The sequence below is a fragment of the Dama dama genome, chromosome 30 (assembly GCF_033118175.1).
Source record: "Dama dama isolate Ldn47 chromosome 30, ASM3311817v1, whole genome shotgun sequence".
Classification (NCBI taxonomy): domain Eukaryota; kingdom Metazoa; phylum Chordata; class Mammalia; order Artiodactyla; family Cervidae; genus Dama; species Dama dama.
In genome coordinates this window covers 20,519,894-20,541,995 of record NC_083710.1, presented here as the reverse complement: position 1 = coordinate 20,541,995, position 22,102 = coordinate 20,519,894, and the positions used below count along the sequence as shown (strand labels likewise).

The window sequence follows — 22,102 nt, the reverse complement described above, 5'->3', positions numbered from 1 at the left end:
AAAGAATAAACATAAAGAATAAATCAGCCTGGGTGGCTCTGTGAACACACTGTATGCTTTAGTGTTTCCCAGGGCCTTTCTCTTCTCTACTCACATTTCATCTTTCAACACATCCAGTCTATACAGATTCCTTGGCCTCTGAACAAGACATCATGAAGGCACACGCTTTTTAACCTCATCCTTTTTTAGGCATGAGGTCAGTTCCTAAAGGGTTCTCTAGGTGACACAGCATTCTGCTAAATCAGTGTTTAGAAACAGATGTTCTGAAAAGCACTTTCTAGGAGATGCTCATACATAAACCTTGCCAAAGAAGGGGGCTTCCCTCTAGCTCAGTTGGTAAAGAATCTGCCTGCAGTGCAGGAGACCTGGGTTCGATCCCTTGAAGAAGGAAATGGCAAACTACTCCGGTATCCTTGCCTGGGAAATCCCATGGACAGAGGAGCCTGGTGGGCTGCAGTCCATGGGGCTGCAAAGAGTCGGGCACAACTGAGTGACTAACACTTTCATTTTCACCAAAGAAGGGAGAAGAGTTCTGACAGCACAATACATGACTTTTTTTAAGTAGGCGTACCTATTATCATCCAACAGAAGCTTTTCCATAGAATATACTTTTAGGAAATGGTGGCGGCTCGGCACTAACGAATCCACCTGCCAATGCAAGAGATGCGGATTCAATCCCTGGGTCTGAAAGATCTCCTGGAGTAGGAAATTGCAACCCATTCCAGTTTTCTTGCCTAGAAACTCCCATGGAGAGAAAAGAGTGGCCAACTTCAGTCCACAGGGTCGCAACGAGTCTGACACGACTCAGGAACTAAACAACAACAACAACCTTCTACTTATACCCTAATGGAGCTAATGACATTCAGTGTGGTTGGAAATAAGTAACTTCTTTTCTCCTAGGGAATTTGGCAGGCAGATTTTCTCTGGTTCTCTTATTCTCTTTTTATGAACAGAGGGACTACTCAGTAGAATGGATCGATTTTCTTATATCATTTTCCCATCCCTTTCTGCGAAGGTTTGCCAGTTGCCAAATGGAGTTTCAGAAAAACATTGCCTGATTTCAGGAGGATAAGGTAGATAAGCTGATATTAAAAGATAACACAATTCCACATGATCCAACTCTCAAAATGACCCAAATCTTCTAGCTATTTGGATCTCACCATTCAGAGAGATCATCTCATTGCATCTGTTCTGACAATCCACCTGCTCCAGAGTATAAAGGTATTCCAAGAAATGACAGAGGACGAAACAAAGCCTTACAGAATAAACTGCTCCCTTCATAATGAGTCCTCCTGAACCCTAAGCACCCAATCCCTCAACTCTTTCTAGATAAAGAACTACAGAATACATATTCTTGACTTTATTTCTCATCCCTGAAAAAAATGTCATTCGAGACTATTACATACGCTGAAACTCTTGGCTATATTATTTTATCAACATTTCTCCTTCCTAAGTTCTCAGAGCACAAGCATTCCTTTCAGAAATAGGGTAATATTTTTAACATCGTATTCTGCAATGTTCTAGCCACTATAGCATACGTTTTATTACTTTTGAACATAAAGTGATGCATTTAGATCTGGATTGGGAAGCTGAGGAAACCAATACTGTGTCTCTTTTTCTCAAAAACAACTCTTACAAAAACTTTATTTGTCCAGTTACTTGTCCAGTTACTTGCTTGTAATTGTTACTACAAGCAAGTAAGAACGCAAAGAGAACCAAAGTGAAACCCTGGGTTGGCCACTAGACCTCCAGACTGCAGTCAAGACCTACTTCCTTAAAGCCCTAATTTCAGGGAAGAAGGTATGGAGGATGCTGACAAGATTAAAAAAAAAGCGGGGGCGGGCAGAGTTCAACAAAGACAAGATTGAAGATTAGGAAGTCAAACTATCACAAACTTCAATTTAAAGCCAAAAGGAATAAAGCTAGTTCTCATCAAGTTTTGTAATGAAAAAAAAAACCTCAAAGAAATCCAGTACCACAGAGTCCTCCACAAATGAACGAGTTGCATTCCAAAAGTGCTTCCTAAGTCAAATTTGTTCATAAGACCAATAAAGTTAGCCTGGGTACCCAATTAACACAATTGGCTATATGGTACTGCATTGTAATAGGCTTGTACCTTTCTCACAATAATACACAAGAAACAAGCACAAAAAGAGAACATTTTTCACCTTCCAGCACAGTGCCTTGAAAAGTACAGTAGTAGAGTACAACAGCTGGCATACAGGGGCTGGCATCGAGTAAACGGTAAAGAGTCACGGACTAGAGGAGGGGAGGAGGTGGGAGACGGTAGAGTACTATGCACTCTATACAATACAGGACACAAAACCGCAACCGTCCGCAGAGGACGCGCACACAGGACAATGGACACCAGACACACAAACCGACTTCTGTGGCTGAACATGTGAACACAAGTTCCTACACCGGAAAGTTCGTAACTTGAAGTTTTGCATGTAGGGAACTTACGGTATCAATTCGCTTTTAGGCAACCAACAAAGTATACCACTGGAAGAAGAAGAGAGTGCATAAGAGCTCGCTAATGAGTCAGATGCACAGCTCTTAGGCCATGCATCTCAATCACTGAGGCTCTTTTCCACTAAGGAATCTCATGGTGCTACCATTTTCCCTGATTTCACAGTGTTACTGCACTTCCGCTCTCAATGTTAAAGGCATATTCATGCTTTAAAAATATTACCCAAATATAAAGAAATGAGAACTAATAAAGAGACTAAAAATGTGAAAGAGAGAATGAGAGGTCTAACATATAACCAATAGGGAGTACATAAAAAAGATAGAAGTAATAGAGAAATAGAGGAAGGTGCAGTATTAAAAAAGGTAATAACTTTTTTCTTTTTTTGTTTAGAATTGATGAAAGACATGAATCTTTAGACTTAGGAAGCAAAATTAAGTGTACAGTCAGATAAATCAAAATAATATATCCCTGTACATATCATAGCATAAAGTGCAGAAACACCAAAGACAAAGATATGAGAAGAAATCAAATGCAAAAATATAGAAGATTTTCTACAGACTTAAAACATAGTAAAACAGAGGCCAGAAAATCTAATATCTTTGAAACACAATAGAAAAGAGCTGTCAACTTAAAACTTTATATTAGTACAAATGAAAATTTTGTACAAATATTGAATCTTAAAAATGAGTAAAGAAAGTCATTTCAGAAAGACTGCACTTACTCGCACTGAACGCACTACTGAAGAAGGCATGTTATAAAAGAGTAAACCCCTAAAATACGTGGGATGCAAAAGCAGCAGTAAGTTACCTTAGTGGATTTACTAGAATCCAGTCCACAACACTTAGCATACATTCTTTCCAAGTTCATGAGAAATATTTACAAAATTAAATGGGCTATGCATGGGCTATAGAGCAAATATCAACCAACCTAAAGAAACAATGTCAAACAAAACATCCTCCACATGTAATGCAATTAAAAATCAATTTTAAAAGACAACTATTAAAATCTATTCTATAGAAAACTTATGGGTCAAAAATGAAACACGGGAAATCAGAAATGATTTAGGAGTGATTTTTTTTTAAAATACTATATGTCAAAACTTCTAGGAATCACCTAAACTTTAGTGCTAAAACACTAAAAACAGAGAAACCCATGGCCTTAAATGCTCTTATGAGAAAAGAACAATAACTAGAAACTCCATAAATTAAAAAAAGACTAAAGCTATTAGAAAGTAGACCAAAGGAAATATGACAGTATTGGAAATTCATGGAAAAGAAAATATCAATAGAGTTGGTCATTGAAATTTTAAAACATACACAAAAAAGAAACTTCTGAAAAAAAATTAAGGGAAAAAGAAAGGCACAAATTTATAGGCATTAAAAATTTTTAAAGCATGGATATAGTAGCATGAATATTTTTAATTTCCTTATTTAAATATTTAGGTTGGCCTACTGGAAAATTCTCTAACTATGTTTTAATTTATAAACTATGTTTACGATTCTGAAATGGTCCAAAGGGCATGGAATGCAGCAGAGCACAGTGTCAAACAAGATGACAACGGGGAAAGTGCTGAGCAAATAGGAAAGGCCACAGAAATAAGCTTCCCTAATTCCCGCTATTCTTACTTATGAAATAATGTGTTTTAGGGATACATCACTTTCCTATTTTCTATCTCAAGTAAAGAGTTGTTGAAGGGCTCAAATATGACAGTGTAACAGCTCAATCATATTTAGCTATTAAGAAGTGATGGGGTGGAAGTGATGATGATGACAATGCTGAAAGTTTTTCCAGACTTCCACACCTCCTTTCATGTGTTTACATTCTGTTTTTCTTCCTTTTCCTCTCTTCATCTATGACACTTGTTATAAGACTTGGTAAACTGTAATGTTCTTGGAGGAACTGTAAGCTTGTTGTTGATGAAATGGCAATGTTTCAAAGAGCTTTCGTCCATCTGATGAGAAATAGAAATGTAATTTGCAGCATGTTCATTTGGGGCTTGCAGAAAAAATGTTGAGAATGAACATAAACAAGAAAATTTATACAGTGCATTGGGAGTGAGAGTTCATCCTATTTTCAGAAAGCAAATCTGCAGCACAAGGATCTTAAAGATTTTATTAAGATCACAAGCAGAACTGAAAACAAACCCAACAAATTCTGACAGCAGTCTAGCTATCATAAGCCATAATGCCCCTTTTGTGTTCCTCTGTTCTTTTTTTTTTAATATAAACACTGATCTAAAACCACATCTGTGATCAGGTGATATGTAGAATGGAAAAATCCCTTTTGGAAGTCTTGCCAAGTTTAGGCTATACTAAAAGGAATGGAGTCTGATAAGAAATACCTATTATGAACATATTCACATTTAATAAAGCCCTTTAACTACCAATGCTAATAACTTTCCCAGCACAATAATTTATAAATATGAACTAAAATTTTTAAGGGCTGTTGCCTAAAGGTTCCACCTTAAAAACAAATGCCCAGTAAGCACATTAGAAAAGGCAAGGCTTAAAAACCCCAAGTTGCTGTCCCTGCAATGGGTGACTCTGATGACCACTTTCTACTCCAGCAGTCTATGGAAAATATTTTCAAATTTTAAGATGATACTTCCAAATTCCAACATGGTTCATTTTATTTTGGTGTCTTCCTGCTGATCAGTCATTTCACAAAGCACAACCTAGTTACCAAAGGCCAGTTCCAAATACACACACACACACACACACACACACACACACACACACACCTAAATATTCTCCTTTCCCCTTTGAACCAGATATGATTTTCATAAAAGAAAGAGCAATACAAGTTTGAATGAGAAAAACTCCTATGATCTTCATAAAAGAAAGAGTGACACAAGCTTGAATGAGCAAAACTCCTCTCATTTTTCCAGTTGAAGAAGACATCATGCATTTTCTCTGTTTCTAGAAAAACAAAAATACTATCCTATAATTGAGAGTTTCTTCAGGAAGGTCAATGCAAGGAGAAGCTGTTATTTCTCAGGGATAAAATTAAGATTCTTAGAAACAATGAAATTAGTTTTTGTTCATAACAAAAATTATAAAATCTATGCTTTCCAAGGCAAACCTAGCCTGCAGGCTGCTTCCCCCAAGTCCTACAAATGGAGAGCTACAGTCTGAGGATTAAAGATTATTCTCCAAATGAGCCCCCAAAGGAATGTGGGGATACAGGTTATATACAGCCATCAGGAAGTTGGCTCTCTCTGCACATTGCTTAGCAGCCAAAAAGGATGCCAGGCTTCAGAAAAAGCGTCCAAAAAAGATTCCTTGTATGGTGTGATAACATTCTGCTCAAGAGACGGCCCCCTTCTTTACAGGCAATGCCTAAGATGCTGGCAGAGAAAAGGGCTTCTAATGAATAAACCAGCTCCTGGCTCTGTGCGTTTCACCCCAGAAAAGTAAAACCACTCACCAAGAGCTCTGGAAACACTATGATCAAATGCTGTGGAGAACGTGCCTTTGGGGACAGCTTCTGTTCCCCCAAATCTCTGAGATGAAACTTTGAGGCTAAGCTCCCTCTTCTTAGTTTCATTCACAACATCCAGACACTTGCCAAAAGCCTCTCTTGCTCTGTGTTTTTCTAAAAAATTTCTAAGGTACATTTTCTTCATGAGTCTCATCAACAACAAACTCTTCAAGTGCTTAAAATAGATTTTACACTTTGTGAGGTCTTCCCATGAAACCCAGGTTCAAAGTGTTTGTTCCGATATAGGAACAAGTCTTGCTTAATCACTTATATTGTTCTTGGCCACATTTATTGGATTAAGACACTTTTTAACAGGAAAAGACACAGTGACACATATATTAAATCAACATAACCTTTTGCTGTAAACACCAAGAAGGAAAGATTAAAAGCCCAGTTTCTTCAAACACACACTACATAAACAGCAATAAATTAATGTTTTCCACAAACAGGACATTTCTACGGCGAGAGCAAAAATAGGAAACACTGAAGTGTTTTTAACTGTGTTTTACAATAAAGGTTTTCTTTCCATGTACTAATTAAACCCATCTCTAGTCTAAGATGGGAATTGGGTTGCCAGCACCAAACAGCCATTTGACATTTAAAGATAATGTCACTGAGAGACCCTACCAGCCAAGAAGCTACAGACGCAGTGACACACCGCCAACCATCACCTCTATTGTCATCATCACCAACGCCATCAAATATTTATGGCTGTTTACTTGGCTGGAATATGCAATGCATCCCAGAGGGTGTCATCAATTTTGAATGGTTCCCATACATTCAAAGTGGCTTCACAGGACATGTCTCTTATTTTGGAACACACAAAATCAACAATTTTTCCATGTGATTTATTTTAAAAAAGAAAACAATTAAAAATACAGTGAGACCATGTTTAATGTTAATCATAGAAACATGAAATCTGTGGAATTTGAAAAGCAGCTTCACTGCACTATTTTCTTGAGCAGCTCTTTCTTCCTAGTTAATAAAAATAAGAGAAAAAAATCCTAAGTGTACTATGGAAAAGAAAGTGTTTGGGGTTATTTATTGATACAGTCTGCTGAATTTGCCTATCCGTTAAAGCTATTTCAGATCATGCTATATCTGACCCAGTCCACATTGTGCACTCAAAAGTAATTTACAGTATTTTCTTAATTTTCTGAAATGTATACTGACTTCCCCAACACATCTAAATTACAGTTTAGATTAAATGCTTCCATCTAGAATATATCTTTTCAGATGCTGTATGATACCACTTATATGTGGAATCTAAAACTAGTGAACATAATGAAGAAGAAACAGATTCACAGATACGGAGAACAAAGGAGTGGTTATCAGTGGGAGGGGGAATAGGGGAGGGGCAATACAAGAATAGAAGATTAAGAGGTACCAACTATTGGGTTGGCCAAAAAGCTCATTCAGGCTCTTCTGCACCATCTTATGGGGAAACCCAAACGAACTTCTTGGCCAACCCAATATTACGTATAAAATAAATAAGCATGACTTCCCTAGTGGTCCAGTGGTTGAGACTCCAAGCTCCCAATGCAGGGGGCGTGGGTTCAGTCCCTAGTCAAGAAACTATACCTCACATGCCTAAGAACCCCATGGCAACAAAGATCCCGTATGCTGCAACTAAGACCCAGCACAGCCAAATAAACAAATTTTTAAAAATAAAATAAAAAAGCTGTGAGGATATATTGTACCACACAGGAAATATAGCCAATATTTTATAATAACTATAAACGGAGCATAACCTTTAAAAATTGTGTCTCACTATGTTGTATACATGTAACATCTAATACTGTACATCAACTATACTTCAACTAAAAAATAATCACTCAATTAGATGGACTGTTAAAAAAGTTTTTTTCACTGGCATAATATTCGATTTGTAATTATCACACACACACACACACACACACACACACAAAAAAAAACCTGGATTGAAAGGGGATCAGCAGCTCCCCCACAAAGCAGTACTTTTTTTTTTTTCCCGGCCCTGAATTCTTTCTTTTTTTTTTTCCTTTATTTATTTATTTTTTCAGTGGGTTTTGTCATACATTGATATGTATCAGCCATAGAGCACCTTGCCTCTTTTCCTAGTAAGTGGATTGGCAGCTTCTCTCTGAAGGCCAGGAGTCAATAGAATTCTACCACGCCTCTTCACCACACCCATTCATTTTATTTTGTTGACTTAAGTTTTCATGAGAAAGACACGAAAAGGCCACAGTGCCCAACCCTGGTTGTTGTGAAGGGGACATCTGTCATGATCACAGACAAGCACAACATTCTAAATTCCTTCTGGTTACCAGCTGCCTTCAGAGTCAGGGTGGTGGGGGCTGGGAGTGGAGATGGTAGCTTGAAGACAGGCAGAACTCACACAGACAACACTACTATCATGGGATGTTATTACACAACATCTCTTAGAAGACTTACAATTTACTAGATGCCATTGGCATTTTCTAGATATTACTGTATTACACATTTATAGATAAACAGATGTGACAGCCACCCACGATTTCACAAGCTACAAATAAACCATTTAGGCAAATTTAACATTCTACCTCAAATCATTCCCACAAAGAAAAAACTCAGCTCCAAGGATCTTATTCCTAGAATTTGCATTTCAAAAATCTAATAATCAAACAGGAGTTAAAGGCCTTATAAATAAATAGAAAAGATAACCATCTCCTGCTCACATTAAAAATTGCTCTAGGTTGCTGTTTTAGGTTACATTCTTAAAGTAAATGTGATAGAAGTCACTAAAGATAATCACATATGTATATATAGCACCAGACTTTCAAAGATGTTAGAGGAGACACATACATTTTTCATATACCTTGACATATTAAGAGTATCTCTGAAAAGTAAGAGATATATTTTTTCTTAATTTCCTCCATTTATTTATCAATTCCTTTGAAGAGTGATGATTCAACACTAGAGAATATGTCTTAAAAGATGGTAATATTAAAGTAGGAAATGTGAGCAAAGAAAACCAAAACAAAATAAAAATGACCTATATAAATGATTCCTGGGTTGGAAAGATCCCCTGGAAGGAAATGGCAACTCACTTCAGTATTCTCGCCTGGAGAATCCCATGGACAGAGGAGCCTGGCAGGCTACAGTCTATGGGGTTGCAAGAGTCAGACACGACTTAGTGACTAAACCACCACCATATAAATGGGACCAAAATTAGAGAAATTAAATCAAATGAGAAATGAAACCATTACAAGAAGAAAATAAAGTTTAAAAAGTTGAGGGCTTAATGACCCCTTTATTTCATTCCTTTCTTTTACCTAGAAATACATCACAAAACTCTGTTTACAATATGCCAAACACAACTTCAACCATTAACAGTTCCAATAAATTCTCTCTGTTCTTAACTGAAAGACTCCTGAGATTCATATTCCAATATAGTCTTTCTACCATCTGAGAACAGTAACATTATTCTACCTTCAACTAGCCTCAACATAAAAACCATCCTATCAAAAATAATTTTATTACTGCTTTTAAAGCAAAATATAAACGCTGAGATTAGATTCCCTAGTATTTATAGAATTTTATAGTTTATATCATGCCAGAAGAAATATGTCATCTATACCCCAAGGTTTCCCAGTGTATATATATATTTAATACAAAGTTAAATCTATTTATTTGTTGCAAGCAGGTTGCTGGAGGTCAAAGTATCAGGAGTAGGTAAGTAACATAAACACCCCAACTACATATGCTTTTGGGCTATTTCCCCTATGTGGGCTGGGACTAGAAGACAGATGGTTTAGGGAGATAAGCCATATCTATAGACATCACTATGCTGGCTCCATCAGGCAATTCCAGGTAATTAATATTCTGCTGCAGCAGAAACGGCATAAATGGTTGTTACACAAGGAAACTCAAATAAACTAGAAACCTGGAAAAAATGAAAGTTGACTCTGTTCAGCCTCTAGTAGTAATAATAATAATAGCCTACATCTTATTTACCAGAAATGAAATAAAGGCCACTTAAAAACATGACTGAGATTTATTTTTCACTCCCAAGGGAAAAGATATACAGTCCTAATGAAATGCAAAGGAAACCCATTTTTGACAACAAAGAAAGCTGCAGAAGACTTCTAACTATCAGTGGTAAACCAAACCAAACAAACAAACAAAAACCCCAAAATATAAATGACACTTTTGGCTACATAAATTAATACTATACCTGGTTTACTGGGAATCTTGCACTTTGCAGGTTGGCATATTTGTTACACAACACAAACCCTGCTAGTCAGGTGCTATCCTTTGCACAGTAAGATAATGCAACTGACAAGAGTGATGTCTATTCAGGCTTGAACTCTGCAACTTTGTTTTAATAGTAGAGACAGATTTGATAAAACAGCTCCCCCTCTCTCCTGACATCCCAGATGTGAGTCAGGATTTAAGTATCCAGGAGTCAAAAATCAGGCCAGAAAAGCTGACAGTCACAGCAGAGAAAGTCTAAAAGCCAGGCCTTAAAACTCTTAGTTTTCTTAACTTCAGGGCTACTCAGCACATTAATAGGTTACACTGTGTTGTGCTTAATCAGAGTCAACACAGACCACTGACCCAAACTCAGCAAACACTGGCCTAATTCAATGGGCTAAAGACAGCAAAGTCGTATCTTGCTAGAGTGGCTCAGTGTTCCTCCTCAACTTTCTCCAGTGACCTACGGTGAACAGGTTCAGTCAATTCTGGGTGGAAAATCCCCGTGGTTCCAATAACCTCCAAAACCAGGAAGGCCCTAATTTGCCTCAACCATCAATTCTTTCTCACTTCCTTCAGCCCTCCTCCTCCAAAATCTACCTCAATATCCGACAGACCAACAACCTTCCAAGTATCAAACAGACAAAAAGTATAAATGATCCTGCATCAATTATCTTAAGAAGCCAAAACATCTTGCCCTATTGACACTGAGAAGCCGAGCACCAAAAACAATATTAATGGCACTGCAAGCGTACTATAAAAGAGATTTCTTCAATAATCTTCATGTGATTTATTTCAAAGTGTGATCAGAAAAGATCAGAGAGAAAAAAAACTGACAGAGATGCAAGCAATCTTTTTTTTTTTTTAATTAAATTGATTACCTAAAGGTGTCAACCTACCTTAAGTTTAAGTAAGTCAGCATCTGTAGATTAATGATGGCCTCTGGAATGACTCTGATACAATTATGATACAGATTAAGAATTTCCAGTGATACAAAATGGCACAATTCCATTGGAACTTCAACCAGTCTGTTTTTAGATAAATCTAAGAGAAAAGGAAAGAATATTTTGTCAATAAATCTTCAACATAATCCAACACAATCTTTTCAACTATCAATACCTTTTCTTTAACACATTTTAAAATAAATATTATAATCTAAATTTAGATCAACATTATTCTTTGTACCACTGTTACTACAAAGTTGTGATTCCCATTTCCTAGCATTATAGCCCAATTCATATGGAAAAACAAAAATACTACTGAAACAGTTCTAGCTCTCTACACCAGTTTGTAAATTCAGGCCAGGTGTAGGGTAACTGAATCAATATTTACTTTTTTCTCCATCTGAAAATGGTTTCTCCCCCAGATGAGTATGTAAATCAAATCCTTTAATATATCTGAATACACGTGTTTGCCTTAATATTTAAACTATTTAATTCAATTTTGCATTCATAACATATTGTCTCTCAGAACATGTCTTTTATACCTTTTCCAAACAAACACATAGTAGATTCTAAATAAATATTTCATTCACTAGAATTACTGAGTACCTACAATGTACTAGAAAGATAACTCTCTTGTCTGTTAGGGATGGATACCGTGTCTGCTACATGATCTGCAGTAAAACTGGCTCCCTTGGCCAAAGACGGTAACAACGGGGACTTCTCTGGTGGTCCCCAAACTGAGACTCCGCGCTCCCAATGCAGGGGGCCCGGGTTCCAGCCCTGGTCAGCGAACGAGATCCCACATGCCGCAACTAAGAGTTTACATGCTGATCTAAGACTCCATGAAGCCAAATAAATAAATGAATAAAGAAAAATTTTAAATAAAGAGTAATAATGGTCTACACAGTAATATAAACATACAATTGACAGTATCACCATCTCGACAATAAAAATACAGAATCGTCCTTAACGTCCAAATCTAGGAGTGGTGTACACGACTGTAAAACGCCATAGAGCACTGAATACAAAAAAGAGCTGCCACTCTTGAAAACAGTAACTCAGCAACAACAAATCACCTCGCCCTTAGTTAGGCAGGACTTAATCAGTATGAACTGAAGATGTTCAGTAAATAATATTTCAGATTTACTGAAGGAATCACACTACATGGTGTGTGTACTCATGAAACACAAAACAAAAATCTACCTCCCCAACTGACCTTCCAGTAGACAAACACATTAATAAACAAAAGCAGGTTAGATGCCTTCAGAGGAAGAAATCTGGGAAAATTTTAAGGGACAACTCTGATCGTATTTAAACCATTTCAAACCATAGGAAGGAAAGTTTTCAAATTCTTATTTAAATAGTAACATGATATTGATATCATCATCTAACAAAAAAGGAAAGTTTTCAAATTCTTATTTAAATAGTAACATGATATTGATATCATCATCTAACAAAAAAGTACACAACAAGGAAACTACATATGAATCTCCTTTCCAAATATATGTGTGAATCTAAATTTAAAATGAGTCAACAGAATTAAACACTTACCTAAAAAGAGTAACATACTAGAATCAAATGGGATTCATTCTAGAAATATAAGTATTTTCTAAATTAAACATGTCATCAAATAAAGACTGAAACATGAAATAGTATATGATCATCTCTCCTCTTAACTTCTTTCCCTTCCCTTCTCCTATGATTCACATTACAATAAACATCTTTTAAGGTCTCTGAGAGTTTCAATAGGAAAGTCACATGCAAAACTATTAGCTGTCCAGGATCTGGCCTACAGGGTCACCCTAATCCTTTAACTGAGCTATTCTGGATTTTTCCAATTCTTTCTTTTGAGAGTATTATTGATTATAAATAAAGTTATAAGGTGTTGACAGTGGGCACATGAATGCCCAGCCTACAGTGAACAGACCAAATGAACAGACCTCCATGTCCACTGAGTTAGTGAGAATTTACCTATGTAACACGCCCTTATCATCCTGGCTCTGGGTTCCAGTTTCTGCGTTAATAGGGAAGAAATAACAAAACCTCCACGGAGCTTAGACTCTTTCAATCCCTATAGAGAAAAAGTTGCCTAGCTTAAATTAAAACAAAACTGAAATACAGAAAAACCACAAGTTTTCCTTTCCTATTTGTTTAGATTCACTATCCAGATGATAAATTATTGATGGATTCATCAACATTTACTAAGTACATGGTTTCTGCAGAAAAGAAAAACACAGAGGACTACTTTTTTTAAAGTTTATAATTTGATAGATAAAAGGAGGCAAGCCCTCAACCATAAGGTAAAAGGTTCTAATTGGGCTTAAAAAAAAAAAAGATATAAAGAGGTAAAATCCGGGCAGATTTGTTATCACCCCTTGAGTACTCCCGCTGAGCCAGACACCATATCTGGAGCTTTGAGTCTAGTAACTCATTTACACCAATGCAAGGAGCACCACCAACCTACACGTGAGGAAACTAGGCTCGGAAAGCTTCTGGGACTTGCCCAAAGCCACAGGCATCAGTAACCATATTCACACCTAAGTATGTCTAACTCCAAGGCTGACCGAGTTCCCCACAAGGGCCCACCCTTTCTCCTTGGAGTAATGGCCAGATCATGTATCCCACAGCTAGACTATTAGGAAGATATGGCCATTAAATCTTCACTGCATTTTTATTTGTCCAAAATACAGTAAAAATCAAGTCAACATGTTCTGTGTAAATACCCAGAGGACAAGAAAGTTAGAAACATTACGTTCAAAAAAGAAAGTACTGAAAACAATGTCATCTGATGGACTAAATTCCAGAAGTGGTTAAAGGAAACTCGGTAAGTAGAAACTGGCTTAAATTGCCAATTATCCTAATCTTACACAAATACTCTGTTTCACTGAAGAGTTTAGAATGAGTTTTCAAATACATCACTTACTTTTTCCTACTTGGGTCTGAATATCATCTAATTCTCAACTAACTTTCTTATTGGAAGAAAGAGGAACAACAACAAAAAAAAGAAACAGGTTTGCTTTCCTATGATTTACCGAGGCTCCTGAAGACATTATTTTGTACCCTTGGGCACCCACTAACTCACCATGGGAAAGATGCCCAGAAAGGCTGGGAAAGTCAGTCTGGATTAAGACATTTTGACTTTGATAATCCAGAGTAGGTAATCCAATTATAAACAATAGGGGGGAAATGTCATACAAATTTGTTAAAAAATTTTCCTCTCAGCTGAAAGCAAAGAAATAAAATATGGTCTGATCCCTCTTTAAAAACAAAACAAAGAACCACAACCAAACAAACAAAAACAAAACACACAAGAAGGAAGAAGAGAAAGAAATCTAGGATTTAGCTGTAATTAAAGTCGTGAGCAGACAGTTCAGGGTGCCCACACAGACGTGTGTGTCTCTAACTGGGACTCTTACAGGGCAGATCCTTGCTGGAGGCAGAGAGAAACTAACCAGGAGTCAGGCAGTTGTAGTAATAATTACAGACAGACGGGAAGAATAAGACTTCACAGGTAACAGGCAAGTGTTAAGAACGCAATTTGTATCTTTATTTTGAAATACAACCCAAACCACCTTGGGCAAATGAATCAGGCGCTGTGAGAAGTCCAGTAAGTTCTGAATGACAGAAATATGTCAGTTCTTAAACTCGAGATAAACAGGGATGAAGAATCTGTGTTTATTTTTCTTGTGTGCTGCTCTAACTCTGTTATAAATACATGGAGCTATGAATGAAGCCACTTATGAAATCTTTTCCTAAATAGAATATCTTCCTAGTATTTCTCAACCACGTTAGTATACTGGGATCACTTAGAAGGCTTTTAAAACTCCTGAAGCCTGGGGTCCATGGCCAGAAGTATCAGGGTGTGATTCGGGCATCCCTGGATGGCTAGCTGATCTCCACTATCCCTTTATTTTCAGACTTTATTTTCTTGGGTTCCAAAATCACTGCAGATGGTGACTGCAGCCATGAAATTAAAAGACACTTGCTCCTTGGAAGACAAGCTATAAAAAACCTAGACAGCGTAATAAAAAGCAGAGACATTACTTTTCCAACAAAGGTCCGTCTAGTCAAAGCTATGGTTTTTCCAGTAGTCATGTATGAATGTGAGAGCTGGACCATAAAGAAAGCTGAGCACCGAAGAACTGATGCTTTTGAACTGTGGAGTTGGAGAAGACTCTTGAGAGTCCCTTGGACTGCAAAGAGATCAAACAGTCAATCCTAAAGGAAATCAACTCTGAATATTCATTGGAAGGACTGATGCTGAAGCTGAAGCTCCAATACTTTGGCGACCTGATGCAAAGAGCCGACCCATTAGAAAAGACCCTGACTCTGGGAAAGACTTCCCAGGTGGCTCTGAGGGTAAAGCACCTGACCACAATGTGGGAGACCCAGGTTCGATCCCTGTGTTGGGAAGATCCTCTAGAGAAGGAAATGGCAACCTACTCCAGTACTCTTGCCTAGAAAATCCCATGGTTGGAGGAACATGGTAGGCCACAGTCCATGGGGTTGCAAAGAGTCGGACATGACTGAGTGACTTCACTTTTCACTTTCACTTTCTTGGAAAGACTGAAGGCAGAGGCGACGACGACAGAGGATGAGATGGTTGGATGGCATCACTGACTCAGTGGACATGAGTTTGAGCAAGCTCCGGGAGATGATGAAGGACAGGGAAGCCTGGCGTGCTGCAGTCCATGGGGTCGCAAAGAGTCAGACACAACTGAAGGACTGAACAACAATCCCGAGGGAAACCAGGTGCTCCACCTTCTCAGCTTCCTAGCTAAACCAAGAACCACCAAGAGGTGGCGCTCTCCTAGGGGCAAGCAGTTGGGTCTGGGAAGAGTCTGATTTAGACAACAGTCTTGGGAAAGAAAACCGCACCAATTCAGCTTGATTCCAGCTCAACTAGTTGCGGATACGATTGGAGCAACAAAAATCTGATCTGCAATGGAGTTTTACATATCATCAGTTGGCTATGATCATAGAAAATCAGGTTTTTTCCCTTGTTGAATCTTCACCATAACCTAGGAAAGCAAGTGCGGTGATCACTCCCCAGTGTGTGTGGATACTGAGGCCCAGAGAGGTTATGTAATTTGCCTCAGGACACAGAGCTAATAAGCAGCAGAGGCAAGAACTAAACCAGCAGGCAGGACACCAAAGGCCGGTTCTCAAACATCGCTGATTCAGCCTCGCAGGACTGCAGTTAGGGAAGGTCAGTTGTTCTTGTGGGGAATCTCTAATTTTAAAAATAATAATAAAAACAGATCCATTTTTTTCTTTTAAAAAAAATCCATTTCTGATACCTGGTGAGGAGGCATGAAGTGATGTCAAAGCTCTGGACTAGCAGTAAGTGGTCTTTGACCAGGTCCTAATATCTTCTCCAGTGAGATAAGCCTGTGTCATCAGGGCCTGGTTGCCCGTCCCGAGCCGGATTCAGCCCATCCTTGCTGGAAACCGGCCCAGGGGCCTCGCCTTGCCCTGGGGAGCGGGGTCGACTGCAGCTCTGGGCAAACAGCCGGGGCAGCAAACCGGAACCCCAGAACCACGTCCTCCCCGCGTCCGCTTCTTAATTGAAGCGTTCACATGAGAGCAGGACAGCCAGAAATAAAACAATAAGTTTCGCCCTGGCCAAAACAAGCTCTGCGAAACCCTAAAATAAAGTAGCCGAATGAATAAAAATAAGCAGAGGAGCGTAGGAAAACAGTCAATGGAATCTGGTGTGCAGTCAGCACCCTCGGAGGCACGGTGTTGTTTTTGTATAAAAAAAGGAAAGTGCTGCCTTGGGAGGGGCTGGATGACCCCCCACACACACGCCGGCCGCACCCCTCCAACAACAACATCCTGAGTTATCAGCCACCACAGACACGAGCAGAAGGCTGACAGACCAGGACAGCTGGGAACCTCATTTGCAACGTCTGTGCTTTCTGGTCTGAAGGAAAGGCCTGTTGGAGTCCAATCATGCCCAGGTCCAGAAAAACCAAACGATCCATCTTTTAAGCTGAAGAGTAAATACGTGAGCATGGCTTCCCAGGCGGTGCTAGTGGTAAAGAATCTGCCTGCCAATGCAGGAGACGCAAGACACACGAGTTTGATCCCTGGGTTGGGATGATCCCCTGGAGAAGGGAATGGGCAGAATTCTTGCCTGGAAAATGCCAGGGGCAGAGGAGCCTGGCGGGTTACAGTCCATGGGGGTCGCAAAGAGTCGGGGACGACTGACAGACTGAACACGAGGAACAGGAAGGGAAGTTTAATTTTGGCACATTAGCAGCTATCATGATGCCTCAACAACTGGGTGAATGTGTGTCCTTCACACGTAAATCTAACTCCCTGACCCACAGACAAGCATACGGGACCCACTGTCTTCCTAATACTGAAGGGACCCTCTGGGCTAGGCCATCTTCGCCCTCTTGCTCAGCCCCTCGCTGGGTCCACAGTTCAGAGACAATCCTTGGATGGAAGGATAGTCTGGGGCCACTTGCCCTGTCTGGACAATCTGTATCCATTCTCCCCTAGGCAGGCAGGGGTCTCTCTAGAAGAATCTCAGCTATATCCTTCTCTAAAGAACCACTTGGGAGTGCTCTGGAGTAAGACCTGCTGCAGGCAGTGAAGCAGAGCCCATGGGCTGCCTCATCCTTGACTCTGGAGATGAGACCACATGTCACCTCCAGAGTTAAACAGGCAGAACTAGTAAACGGATTCATGGAAGTTTTGAGTGAGTCAGTCAAGGTCTCAGGCTACATCTCTAAGAGATCAATTATAAAGAAAATATCTTGTCAAAACACTAGAGAATTATTAAACAATTCCTCCATATGAACCGTGAAGTTTTCCCTGATTATCTACTTAAAACGTCAGCCTGTCTGTCTTACCTCCCCTTCCTCTGTTCTACATTTTCCTTTCTGTCTTAGCACTTGGATAGCCTTCTAACATAGCATACCACTTATTCATGTATTTTGGTTATTCACTTTCTCTCTTCCTCAACCAGAATGTAAGTTCTGTGAAGGCTGGGATCTTTGCATTGTTCACTGGTATACAGTAAGAGTTCAATAAATATTCATGGAATGAAGGTAGCAGGAAAGGAGATTCTTAGGTCAGACAGCTTGAGCTCAAACCCTGATTCCACCACTTACTGTGTGCACTTGGAAATGATTACTTAATTTCTCTATGCCTCAGTTTCTTCGCCTGTAAAATGAGGATAGTACTAGTTTTGGCTTCGCTGAGTTACTGGAAGGATTAAATGAGATGATACACACAAATCCTTATAGCAGAATGCACACAGAGGGAGGGACTCTAAGAATAGTCTCTGTCATTATGTTAGCTAATGCTGGGTTCCGAATACAGTATTTCTAGCAAGAAAAAATGGCCTGGGCTGGAAAGGAGTTTAAAATCTAGCCGACAAGCACAAGAAGTACCCCATATGTACAAACGCTTCATAACAATAAATCAGAGATGAAACAATAGACAAAAACAATGGTACATTATGAGTGAAAAATTTGTAAGTTGGTTTGAACATTACCCTTCCCAAGCAGAAGAAGGAAATAAGAAATAGAAGCTAGTTTTGGTAAATGCCAAAAAAAAATATGATAGATCCAGACTCTTGGTCTGGTGAATTTATTAACAGTGGATACCTATTTAAGCCCACAGAATACTGAAGAGGTAATTACATACAAGGGTTTCCCAAGCAGTGCTAGTGGTAAAGAACCCACCTGCCAATGCGGAAGACATGAGATGCAGGTTTGATCCCTGGTTGGGGAAGATCCCCTGGAGGAGGGCATGGCAACCCTCTCCAGCATTTTTGCCTGGAGAATCCCCCTGGACAGAGGAGCCCGGTGGGCTATAGTCCATGGGGTGACAAAGAGTCAGACACGACTGAAGTGACTCAGCACACATGCACGGCCTTTTATAGAACAAATGCACTGTTGAAATGTTGATAGTAAAAATTGATTTCTTTATGGTACCTCTCCTATCCAAAGCATTGCCCAAAAAAATTATGAAATAAAATTGTAAAAGACCACCATAGATAGAATTGGTGGGGGCAAGGGTTCCTGTCCCAAAGTATAATCATTTCACTTTATCTCTAAAAGGCTCACTCAGCGGCTGTTTACTCTTAAACATAATTCTAACAAATGATATTAATGCCTCTTTAGCACCACTGCGTTTTAGAAGCAACAAATAGATTCTACAAAGAAAAGCAGTCATAAGAAAGTGTGCTTCTAACAACAACAACAAAAAAAAAATTAACAAAGAGTAAAATATACATGCACATTTTAAAATTTAAGTATTTTAAACTTAAAAATTATAAATGTAGTGGTCAAAACCCTTCTAAATATTACAGCACAATGTAGTTTTAGCACCAAAATAATACTCTCAATGTTGAATAATCTGGGACTAGTTAACACACTTGAAAATTAAACTAACTTTAAAATGTTCAAGAGAGCAGGGAAGTGTCTATTTTTTAAAATATTTTCATGTAAAATTACTCAAAACAAAACATCTTAAATGGTTACAGCTTCTGTGAAATGACCCATTCCCTAGTGATTCTGTTTAGCTAATGAATCATTTCCCACTTCCTTTAAGAGAATTTTGGCTCTGAGACATAATAAAAACAGCTCATCTTTAAAATGAGAAATACCAATTTAAAGGGAAAACACTAATTTTCTTATGAAACATGAATGCTTTAAGTAGCATTATTTGCAATAGTCAAAAGGTAGAATTAATTCAAATCTTCACCAAGCGATCAATGGAAAAGCAAAATGCAGCTATACATACAATGGAACAGTATTCAACTTTTAAAAGGGAGGAAAGTTTGCCACATGGTACCACATGGGTAATCCTTGAGATTATGCTAAGTGAAATAAGCCAGTCACCAAAAGACAAATACTGTATGACTCCATTTAGACAAGGTTCCTAAAGGAGTCAAACCCAGACAGAAAGTAGAATGATGGTTGCCAAAAGCTGGGGAAAGGCAGAATTGTGTGGTAGGGAGAGAGTTTCAGTCTCGCAAGGTGAAAAGAGCTCTGTGGATGGATGATGGTGACGGTAAACACCACCGTGGATGTACTTACTGCCACTGAAGTGGACAATTAAACACGATTAACAGGGTAAATTTCATGTGACATGTTGTTATTACAATTTTTAAAAAATGAACGCTTTTAAAAATGATCACAAAATACAAACATTATCCTGAAACCTGAAATTTCCCAGAATAACAGAAATTACTAACCCTACCAGGTGGGAGCATAAGTAAAAGGGACAGCTCTGGGGTCTCTCACAGGGACAGACAGCGCATCTACACTATAAATGCTATTAGCGCGTGGGAGCTCAGTTGTGTCCGACTCTGGGACCCCAGGGACTACAGTCTGCCAGTCTTCTCTGGCCATGGGACTCCAGACAAGAATACTGGAGTGGGTTGCCAAGTCCTCCCCCAGGGGAACTTCCCAACCCAGGGACTGATGACCAAGTACCACTGACTCAGCAGTCACCTTACCTAACAGTGTCCTCTAGCTCGATCCATTGGTCTACACAGACAGATACCCTCACTCATCACAGTGCCAACCACTGAACCTGCTGGACACACCTGGACCTCATAAACGCTGGAAAGAAGAGTGAACTGCAGTGCCTAGAACTCAACAGATGACAGCTCAGCAAAGAAATAAATTAGGGCATGGCTTCGGCTTTAACAATCTCGCAGAGCTGAAAGGAACAGAGACACAGAGCCTGATGGTTAAACTCTAGGCAGACATGAGGAGAAGAGACACAGTCACAGACTTTCCCAGGAATGGGGTCCCCCAGGGTGCGGAGGAGCCCAAGGGAGACACAGCAAGGGGCTCTGGGGAGCTGGAGATAGTGTGGGCCAGGCCCCTGGCAGGTCAGACTCAGGGCAGTTGCTCAGGTGCTGTGAGGAGACCTTGGGTTCTCTGGAATGGCAAGGGGGAGAACAGAAGCTCTGGAACTTTCCCTGGGAGGTTCTGGAGCTCAAGGGGCCCTTCGGTAAAGCACATGATTGCTGCTGGACTAAAGCTGAGCGGCTGATGACAATCACTCACCAGCCAGTCTCTGTCACACGGTAACTGCAGGAAAACTAGTTACTGGTGATTAAGGGATCTGACAAGTGCTGCAAGATGAGTAATATGGGGATGCAAAGAAGGTGAGTCCCAAGGGCCCTCATGGATCAAACTCACATGATTATAGTGGAGTTAAAGGAAAGGACTGGACTTGCTGTGACCAGAGCAGGGATCAGGGAGAAACACGGAGCGGCCGCCCGTGAACTCCACGGCCTCAGCCTGGCTGGAACTCACAGTCATTCCACGTTCACTACCAAGAACGAAACAATGCACTGTTGTGACTTGATTACATAAACATTAAAACTTTCAACCATAAAAGAAGTGTTACTTGGTGGAAAGAAAGCCCTTTATAATAAAAATGATCTCATCATAAATTTTTTCCAGAATTTTTACATTTGTTAGCTTTAGAAATCAAATATACTGTAAAAGAGTCTGTGTGTGTGCTCAGTTGTGAATGTCAGATGACCATAATCACCAATAATTAGATGATGATGATATTATTATTTAATATTTTCTTGGCCATGCAACACAGCTTCTGGGATCTTAGTTCCTCGACCAGGGATCAAACCTGTGCCCCCTGCATTGGAAGCACACAGTCTTAACTACTGGACTGCCAGGGAAGTCCCAGATTATTTTACTGTAAATTTTAAAAATAGCAAATAAAAACATTAAGAAAGTTAACATTACCCCCACCAAAAGTAGAGAGGATGGAATGTTTTTATAGTTAACCAGCCCTTTCACATATATTATTGATTTGGTCTCTCATTAAAAGGAACCCTTTTAGAGGCAAATCAAATATCATTTCTTACATGCCATAAATAATCTCAGGCATGAGACCATGTAAGATCTTTATCAAAGATAAAATTATTGACCTTCCAAGAGACTTTCTAAATGGCAATAAAAAGAAAAAAAAAAAACATCATTTAGTACATTTT

At 39.1% G+C, this 22,102-nt stretch overlaps 1 protein-coding gene across 3 annotated transcripts in view; it reads right to left on the bottom strand.

The window, feature by feature from the left end:
• The window catches only part of LRCH1 (leucine rich repeats and calponin homology domain containing 1), a 210,336-nt gene that overhangs the window by 94,083 nt on the left and 94,151 nt on the right, over window positions 1-22,102 (bottom strand). For all 3 annotated transcript variants that reach the window (XM_061133487.1, XM_061133488.1, XM_061133486.1), the window contains exon 2: window positions 11,065-11,209. In XM_061133487.1, the coding sequence (XP_060989470.1) occupies window positions 11,065-11,209 (145 nt within the window). The remainder of the gene's footprint in view (window positions 1-11,064; window positions 11,210-22,102) is intronic.